This window comes from Semicossyphus pulcher, unplaced genomic scaffold, assembly GCF_022749685.1.
Source record: "Semicossyphus pulcher isolate SPU_LCO1_2020_fin unplaced genomic scaffold, fSemPul1.0.p SCAF_9, whole genome shotgun sequence".
Classification (NCBI taxonomy): domain Eukaryota; kingdom Metazoa; phylum Chordata; class Actinopteri; order Labriformes; family Labridae; genus Semicossyphus; species Semicossyphus pulcher.
This window is the reverse complement of record NW_027211770.1, coordinates 22,200,116-22,209,578: the sequence shown is the minus strand read 5'-3', so window position 1 is coordinate 22,209,578 and position 9,463 is coordinate 22,200,116. Positions and strand designations below refer to the sequence as shown.

Sequence of the window (9,463 nt, the reverse complement as noted above, 5' to 3'; positions counted from 1 at the left end):
GTGCAGATAATTAATAAAATATTTTTTCTTTTTTTTTAATGCAAACCTGTGTGATTTAAACATTGCTGCAGTGTAAAGCACCCTTTAATTGACATTTTTTAAAGGGTTTTAGAAAAATCATCTGGTAGTGTAGAAAAGGCCTTTTTAGCAACATTTAGAACATGATTAATATTTAAAGGGAAATTAACTGTTTAAAAAAAAGTACCAAGAAATATTTACAGTGTGGTGGTTGTCTATAGTCAGTACGGCATAAATAGTATGAGCACAAAATAGATATAGCTGTGAGGTCCTTCGTGTTTACACTGTTCTAATTATCGCACAGAGACCAGCTCTGTTATTATTGACATTAGTCTAATTACATGCAGCTTCCTCTGAAGGCAAGCAACGACATTACCCGTGGGGCACATGTCTATGTTTAACTGTGGGGTTTTCTGGCTGCTAATTTTTATAGAATATAAAGAATATTTCGAGTCAGATGGCAGATAGAGGATAGACGAGTCAGCAGCAGGAAACCTCACTTTTAATTTAAAAGAGAAGTAATTACGCAACTTCCTTTTCTATTTTCTCTCTTCTATTTCTAAGTATTAAGCTAGTGAGAAATGTTAATACGTCAACTTAATGTGTAAATCTTTTACATATCTTGAGTGATTACATAGAAGAGCATACACGCACATGCATAAACGCAAACTGCAACCCACGTGACGTGGTTCCAGACAGTGGAAATAAGTCTGTTTAACAGGAAATTGAAACAAAGTGACAAAAACCAGCAGCACAGCCTCATGCATGAGGCTGAAGCCGAGAAGTTACAAGAAATAGATGAGCAAGGTGCACAGAGAGGTGAAGGACTGATGGCTAACCGAACCAACCAGTATGCATGTGATAACAAGAAAACCACAATGTGTCGCCTCTGCTAACCTTTACCAAGTGTCATCCATCCAACCCGTCTACTGCAGGCTGCTGACAAGGCGATGTGGAGAGTGCCATAAGCTGATGACAGGTGCGTTAAAGAAGATCATATGTAGCAGCTTGAATCTATTTTTCTAAACAGATAAGCTCCAGCTGCTGCAGGAAATTACCCTTTAATTTGATGCAATTGTTCCCAGCGATGCTCTAAAGTTGACGTGTTGCAGCTGTTACAGTCAACCAGCGTTTCTCACATTTGACTTAAAGCTTTAGATAAACTTCAAAATCATTCTAGTTCAAGCAGCAAAAGAAGGAAAAATCATCTGTTCCCCTACTTGTGTAAAATAACAGTACCATAAGTTTCAATAAAGAACACCCTGTTGTGAAAATACACTTTATTTCAGGTCTCATTATTAACATGATTACCTTGCCTTGAAACAGGAAATTGGGTATAATACACAGGCCATATCCTGCATAACAGCTTGCAAATAAAACCACAGATTACCTGCTCAGAACATGTGCCCTTATGTTTTAGACCTCTGTAACTCCTCTTCTTTCCCCCAGTTACCACAAACACTTCCCACACAGACACAGCACGGCACTGTTCTCTCTCCGATGAACAAACACGCCTTTCGCTGACAGTAAACAGAGAGCTATGAAAAAGGGCCATGGCAGCAACAGAGAGCTTTTTCTCTTCCTGTGTCTCACTCACTGTCACCTGACTGATGACATCACCACATGCTTGAGTCATCCTGATCCTACATTCCACACACACAGAGACACACATGTTGTAACAATGTCAGAGAGACAAAAAGGCCATGGGATTCACTGAAGGGGAAATTCCCTGAATGCACTGAAGTCACATGCAGACATCCACACAGGAGTTTCCAGTCTTTACTGCCTGAAGGCACCGTGTTAAATGAAAAGCGAAACAGTTTGGATATGTTATCAGCACTGAAGTCATAAACTATGTCGGCCTGTTAAATGAAGATCACAGTAACACGGTAGAAGACTTTTAAAACATTATGGATCTTTATGATTGTGTTATAAGCTTAAAACTGTGCAATGACACAACTGATTTTTCTCTACATATAAAATTAATAATTATAATAATATTAGAAAATAAAAATAGATATATCTATAAGTGTATAAAAAAAAACCCATGATTCAGAGTGACGAGCTACAGTTGCACAACGGTGATTACAAAATAAAAGTACACAGTGCAGTAGATGACGTGGCTCGGAAACCTTCACATTAAAGTGCAATGTGAGGGAGTTTTCCTATAAATATCTATCTGTCATCATCACACCGAATATAGTCCCTCACACCTTCAACCCATGACATGACTTCTGCTCAAGGGTGGAGCTTCTTTCAGGTCACTTCTGAGTCACCGGAGGGGACTTTGTCCAGCTATCAGCACTGACCTAACTGCACCTGATGATCAACACTTGTCATCTGTTTCTGTTCCTCCTCCTCATTGTGACTCTGGTCAGACGGGGCCTCCTCCCCCACACCCAGCTCCCACAGCGAGCTTTCATGTTCAACTGTAGCACATCTCAGCATGTTCATCGCCTGCTTTCTAAAGTTTCCACACAGGCCGAGGTAGAGCAGAGGTCTGAGGCAGGCATGGATGCAGCACAGAGCTTTTGTGACCATCAGAGCTGTTTGCAGGGAACCTTTGGTGTTTCCAGACTGCACACCATTATGTTCCTTCGAGCGGCTTCTGATGGTGTCTACAATGAGTGTGATGTTGTACGGCATCCAGCAGAGAAAGAAGACAACAACCAGGGGCAGGATGACCATGATGAAAGCCCTGTGCTTCTGCGGGCCTTTCGAGCTGCGCTGCAGACGCAGCAGGATACACGAGCAGCCGATGATGAGGACGGCTGCAGGCAGCAGGAAGCCCAGTGTGTGATGAGGCAGGCGGGACCCTAGCAGCCGGTCAGTTACTGACTGACAGTGATCACACAGTGTTTTCTCTTGCACTGGATCTTTTCTTGGCGCCATGAAAATCCAGGCTGGGATTGTGAGGCTCAGGGAGACAAGCCAGACGGACAGGCAGCTGATGTGGACCAACCTGGGCCTATTCTGGGAGTACAGCTGGATGGCGCGGACGATGGACAGGTAGTGATCCAGAATGATGCAAACCAGCAGAAAGATGCTGCAGTAGAGGTTGGTCTAGAAAAAGGAAAAGGAAAACTTGAGCTTTGATCCTGAAACAACAGCCATTTTTACAGTTTCACTTTAACTTTTAACTTCTACCCCACTCTGACCCCGTGCTCTCACCTCTTCCCAGAAATGCTGTGATGCCTTGAGAATTGTGGCTGTCAAAAGGGAAATTCTTGCCAAGAGTCCTGATTAGACAGAAACGAATGGCCTCCAGCCAAACACAATCCACCCAGATAACTTTCTCACAGCCTCACTGAAAAGACACCCCTTTCACTTTCTAGTCCCAGCCTGTTCTGCACACCATTCTGTACTTACATTAAAAACAGCTCCACAGAACTTGCAGAGAAAATCCCCGAAGCACCATCCACAACTTTGTGCGGCCTGTGCAGCCCAGAAAGGCAGCGTCACCAGCAGCAGGACGTCTGCGACACTCAAGTGGAGGACGAAGGTGTCCGATAGGCTCCAGGATCTCCTCTTCAGAGCCAGGAGGGCCAGGAGGAGTCCATTCCCAAACAGACCAACAACCAACACAGCGGAGTACAGAACAGGGATGAAAACTGCTGTACTGCCGCCTGGCTCAACGTCCTCTTTATACTCGTAGTCTTCATATTCATAGGAGGTGTTCTGGCGAAATAATCCATCAAGGTCCACATCCATGTTCAACTGCAGGGGAGACAAAAAGGTGACTTTAACACAGAGAGGAATCAAAAATGCAGCAATGCCTCAGAAACAATCGAAGTGTGTTAACAATCCTATCTCTCTCTCTCTGTGTGCTTTATCAGTCAGCAATGTGAGAGTGAAGTCTTGGGAAGCCCAGCTGAGCCTTTATAAACACCCTCATACTCACACGTAACTCACATGCTGTGCGGTCACCGGATGAAGCAACTGAGGAGTGGGTCTAAACGGAAAGCACAGTTCCCCTTGGTCATGCACTGACCCACCCCACCCACTTCTCACACAATTTATGAAAATTTTCTGATGCACTGTAGCTGTGAGCTTTTATTGTGGGTGAGGTATCTACGCAAACACGCCATGAAACCAGAAGTTCTGGTAGATGCCAAAATAGACATAAGATATGTTTAAAATCTGCATGAATATGATTAAAGAAGCAGTTTCAACACAGAGGGAAATTCAGGAGGGAAATTCTTGAATATTAGTGCTGCATTAATGGCTACAGCTGAAATAAAGAACTATGGCTTAAGTTTCATATAGTCAAAGTTATTATATTGCTCATAAATAGGACATAAATTAAACAATGTGAGGTTTGCATATATCTAAGGCAATATCACTCACCTGCGCGCTCTGGACTGATGATCCTATAAAAGGACAACCACAGCAGCAGCTTTGGACGATAAACTACCGCCCTGTGTTTTGGAGGGAGGACAGGCGAGCTCCTGCAGCTGTCGAGCGCCCGTCAAAACCAGTCGAAAAGCTCAAAAAACGTTGTCAGTCTTTGCGCAAACACTTTCAGAATCATTCAACTTTCAAATTAACGGGAAATCACATGTTTTAATAGGCTCAGGGTGAAACCACAAAAACAAAACCTACAAGAAAAATAGGGAAACTAAAAATTGACTGACAATGAGAAAGGCTGCAGCTTCAAGTTTTACGACGTAAACGCACCTCGCGAAAACACTGTAACTTTATAACTCTATAATGCTCACAGCGGACTTACATGCACTTTATTTACTTCCCCCTCTGGATTGTTTTGGTTCGTCAAATGTCACCCTGCTCGCACATTGCCACTTCTACCGAATCTGCCAACTCACATGAAAAGCGAGTCCTCCGATTAATTGTTTTTCAAAATAAAATTCACGATTAAATCCACAACACCGTGTCAACTATCCTTACAAAAACCCTGGCTGAAAAAAAGACAGTGCTCTTCGGTCTGTACTTTAAAGCACTGGATATTATGAAAATGGCACATTTTAGTTGGCTTAAGTAATCACTGTAGAAAACAGAGGATTTATTTTGAAGGCCAAATCGCCCAACTTCCGTGTCCCCTTGTTCTACGCCTGACTTGACGCAACCATGTAGCAACATGGAGAGCTGGACACAAAGCAGTAACACAAAGAACCGCACAGGGAGCCGCCCGCCGCTAGATGGCGCTGTTGCTCTGTTTCCAAACTGAACAAAAGAAAAGTAGAGGTCGTCTCCAACCTGCAGGTTATCAGAATAAATAAACTTAATAAGGTCATTTTATATCAGTGTTGGAGGAAAGTTTTAAGCGGTATTACTGTTTTACTCGTTAGAATTGCAAACAAAGTATTGCAGGTTTTTGTACTTTAAGCGGGTATTTCCATTGTATGCTACTTCTATTCGTACTTCCCTACATTTCAAAAGGAAACTTTTCACAGAACTGGACAGTTTCAGTCTGGCTGAAAGTTCCTTTTGAGACTAAGATGATTTCACACAACAAATAGAAAAAACATGTGAATAAGAAGTTAAACTTATTGTAAAAAAAAGCACTGTGTAGTTGTTTCAGATATATTTATGAATTGTTACAAGTTTCCTGAAAATAAGGGCTGATGATTTCATCAAAAGAACAATTTGAGGGTCAAGGAAAAAACATATCCAACATTTTATTCATTTTCAGACTTCATTTCCAGCAGTTGTCTTTGATTGCTCAGATTCATTATTGAACAATTATGTCAGATATACATGCTGAGTTTTCATATCACATGAAACATTTGTTTATGTGAGCGAATAAAGTGAGCTTTAATGTTTGGATTTGTAGCCGCCATAGTGTGAGAAATGTGGCTGTCAAAAGGGGAATTCTTGCTCAATAACAGTATTAGGTACAATGACCCCTTTGCCTGCCAAGAGTCCTGATTAGACAGAAACTAATGGCCTCCAGCCAAACATAACCCACCCAGATAACTTTCTCACAGCCTCACTGAAAAGACACCCCCCCCCCCATAGTGTTGCAGTGACTAAGTGAGAGATGCATAATGCTCAAAGTGAGCTCCCGGTTCACTGCAATGAACTGGTAACTGATAACTGATGCATTAACATAAAGCTGCATGTTGTGCTGGAAAGAAAAACAGGTCAGAGGAAACTTGTAGAAAAGAACTTTTTTATTGAAAAATATTTATCACAAAATCAAATCTTTGTACATTGCAAAATAAATTGGATTTTGATGAATATAAAACTCAAAAATGATTCATTCTGTATTCATTTCCTCTTTTGAGTCATAAAGTTCAGTTTTGAAACAAACAGCTGCAAGAACAGCTCGATCATGAAAAAAAGAAACAAGAAATGAGAATTTCAACACGTACAACTTTAACATAAACAACCATTTTCACTGTTGTAGGCTGAACCCCACTTATTTAAACTATGTGTGTGGCATCTGCGCGTAAGGAAGTGAGACATACGTGACTGACTACTGAAGCCACAGTCTTCATCTAAACTGCTGAGCAAGCATAGGAGAAATCCATATGTTTCACAAGACTTGACTTATTGACTCAGAACAACATCAGCATGTTTTTGCATAAAAAAAAAGTTAATTGACAGCATCAGTATGTGGGACGTGGCTGTTTTACACTATTAGCAACACTCACTTTTATTACAGTATTCTTGAAAAGAGTAGAAAACAACCAGAGGGGAAAGGCACTTTTTAAAAGTCTTAATCTTTACACCATGACAGAGAATGAGGTGTTAGTGTCACTTTCTGCAGAACTGAAAGATCCTATAGGTCTACGAACCCTCCTCTCCCTCCATCCCTCAATCCCCAGCATGCCTCTCTGTCCCAGTAGGCCCTTGCACATTCTGCCCAGCTCCCTCCTGAATTTTACCCCCACAAAGCCATACAGCAGTGGGTTCAGGGCGCAGTGCGACAGCCCCAAACTCTCAGTGATCAGAGTCCCAGTGTCCACCACATAGCCAAACCAGCAACCTCCAGACAAAAGTTCCAGCCTGTGCAGACATTCTGCCAGCTGGAAGCAGTTGTACGGCGCCCAGCATATGACAAACACAGACACCAAGGAGATGATGAGGCGGAGGGATTTGCGTTTTTGGCGGCGGGTGGCGTTACAAAGAGACTTGAAGATGCGTATGTAGCAGTAGAGCATGATCAGAAGAGGGACCCCGAAACCCAGGATCACACTGACCAGCCGCAGCGCCACCTGCCACTGTGTGTAGTTATCAGTGAACACATTACGGCACAGCAGCACCTTCTGGCTGCCCCCAGTGTCCACCTCTTCCACCTGTTTAAAAGTGATGTCCACTCCACTCAGGCCCAGGCACCCCATCCAGATGACAGCACACGCAACCTGGGCATGGCATGTGTTCCTCTTCCAGCCAGAGCTGACGGCGTGAACGATGGCCAGGTATCGGTCGAAGCTGATGCAGGCCAGGAAGAGGATGCCACTGTAGCGGTTCAAGGTCAAGAGGGCGCTTGAGATCTTACAAGCAGCCTCTCCGAACACCCACTGGTGCCCCCACTGCACTGCAAACAGCGGCAAGGTGAAGGCCAGCAGGAGGTCAGAGATGGCCAGGTGAAGGAGGAAGGTGTCAGTGAGAGAGAAAGCGCAGGCTCCTCCGCTCTGAGAATTACGGTAGCGTCGGATCACACACAGCACCAAAATGTTGCCCAGGAGAGCCAGGAGGAACACCAGGCTGTATACACCCGGGGAGTACCTCTGTGCAAAGCTGTAGATGTCCTCCTGAAAGCACGGGACGGCACGACTCCTGGAACTATCAGGGGGCGAGGTGTAGTTGTCATAATCCTCATTAAACCCCTGCAGACAAGAAAGAAAAGAGTTCTGTCAAATCCTTTAAAACAGATGAGTTATTCAAGCCAACAGAACCTTTCAGCATTCAACGAAGCAACAAGTTTTCACTTCCTTCTGTCTCAGTTGAAAGTTGAGTAGGTAACCCATCTGAAAATATCTTTTGCAGAAAAACTCTCCACCTGTTGTAGAAAATAATGTGCAAGAAAAGACAAAGTTGGCATTATAAGAATATCCACTCACCCAGTAATCTTCTGTGGCTGGCGTGATTTCATCCATATTTGTTGCAAAGCAGGAGGCAGCAAAACACCTTAAACCTTTCAACAGTCAAGAGAGCTCGCTGAGAAACACATTAAGCATCTCTTTTTTCTATCGTCACCACACTACAGATTGGAGGATCAGAAAGAAGAAGTCCCATTTGAGGAAGTGAACCCTTGCAGGTTTGAGACAGATGCAAACAGGGCTGTAGTAGGAATAGATGACTGTCAGGGAAATTGTGACATATATTTTTCAAAACTTGGCTGCAGCAGCTGTTAAGCTCTGGCAGGCAGACAGCTCATGACTGGAGAACACTGTATGGAAAATATTTTATTTCTACCTCCACACACACACACACACTGCAGATCCAAGAAATGTGTAAAATCCCTACATATCATTTATGAGAAAGGACACTTGTTTGTTTCACCTCCAAGAAAAGGAAATTGGTAGAAATCAATCCTGTACAAATTAAAGAAGAAGTGAAAGTGCTCCATTAGCAGGAATGTTGCAGTCTCCACTATGTTGTTTTTTTATATTCAGTTTGCTTTAGAGTATAAGCATTGCACCAAGACTGTGCTGGGGAAAAAATGACTTTCGAGAATATTCTTTGATTTTTTACAACATTTCTAAATCTGAAAATGTCAATAAAAATTTAAGAAAAACAAATAGAAACCGTAGAAGCAATTTTCTTGCATTGATTTTAGGGATTTATAAATCCAGCACCTTTGCAAAGCTTTGACCAAGTGAGACGCGGAAATTGATATGCTAAACGAAACAGAGAAAACAGTTCACTATATTGATCTAATTTGCAACATCAAAGGGCAAACATGACTTACCCTGTACGATCTTCTAAAGAAGGCAGGATGCAAACCAAAGGGCTTATGTGAAGGATGTTCTGAGTGTAATGGTACACTTACAAGGAACATAGCAGGAAATGTTTGCGGTTAGAGATAATAAAGTGAGATACCATGAACATCATCTTCATTAAAAGTGCTGTGGATAAAGTGAGATCCCTCTCAGGCTCTAATAATCAACTTGACCCAGTTTTTGTTGTTTTAGTGATTCAACACACCGCTTGATATGAACAGTTTGGTGAAAGAAAAGATAAAGAGATTATTTCAAACCCCTGGTTGTCGTTACATTCTGGTTAGAGTGCAGGGATGAGTCATGAAGCCTCAGCCCCCCCCCTACAGACAAGAACAGACAGCAAAATCCCCTTTCAGTATTACTCAAAGCTTTTTTATTTTTTTAAACAATAATGTGTGAAGAGACAGAGGAAGTAACCCCCCCCCCCTTTATCTCAAGGGTCTTCTGGTAAATTTGATGATTGAGCAACATCACTGATGTTTTTGATGCATTGTCAAGACGCAACACCCATCACAGGAACATGTGGTTAAAGTCGA

General features: G+C 42.6%; 2 protein-coding genes across 3 annotated transcripts; both read right to left on the bottom strand.

Annotated features, from left to right (window-relative positions):
• Nucleotides 1-1,309: 1,309 nt before the first annotated feature.
• On the bottom strand, nt 1,310-4,805 carry LOC138584097 (C-X-C chemokine receptor type 4-B-like). 2 transcript variants are annotated; one of them, XM_069656243.1, is made up of 3 exons: nt 4,748-4,805; nt 3,388-3,735; nt 1,310-3,081 (listed from the first exon to the last, which is right to left on the bottom strand). In XM_069656243.1, the coding sequence occupies exons 2-3, from the start codon at nt 3,727-3,729 to the stop codon at nt 2,317-2,319; spliced, it is 1,107 nt and encodes a 368-aa protein (XP_069512344.1). In that variant the 5' UTR covers nt 3,730-3,735; nt 4,748-4,805; the 3' UTR covers nt 1,310-2,316. The 2 variants fall into 2 exon arrangements, with proteins under 2 accessions (XP_069512344.1, XP_069512343.1); XM_069656242.1 differs by having other exon boundaries at nt 4,366-4,763.
• A 1,884-nt stretch (nt 4,806-6,689) lies between these two features.
• Nucleotides 6,690-8,925, bottom strand: cxcr3.2 (chemokine (C-X-C motif) receptor 3, tandem duplicate 2). The gene is made up of 3 exons (XM_069655632.1): nt 8,897-8,925; nt 8,046-8,185; nt 6,690-7,811 (listed from the first exon to the last, which is right to left on the bottom strand). The coding sequence occupies exons 2-3, from the start codon at nt 8,079-8,081 to the stop codon at nt 6,705-6,707; spliced, it is 1,143 nt and encodes a 380-aa protein (XP_069511733.1). The 5' UTR covers nt 8,082-8,185; nt 8,897-8,925; the 3' UTR covers nt 6,690-6,704.
• Nucleotides 8,926-9,463: the final 538 nt, after the last annotated feature.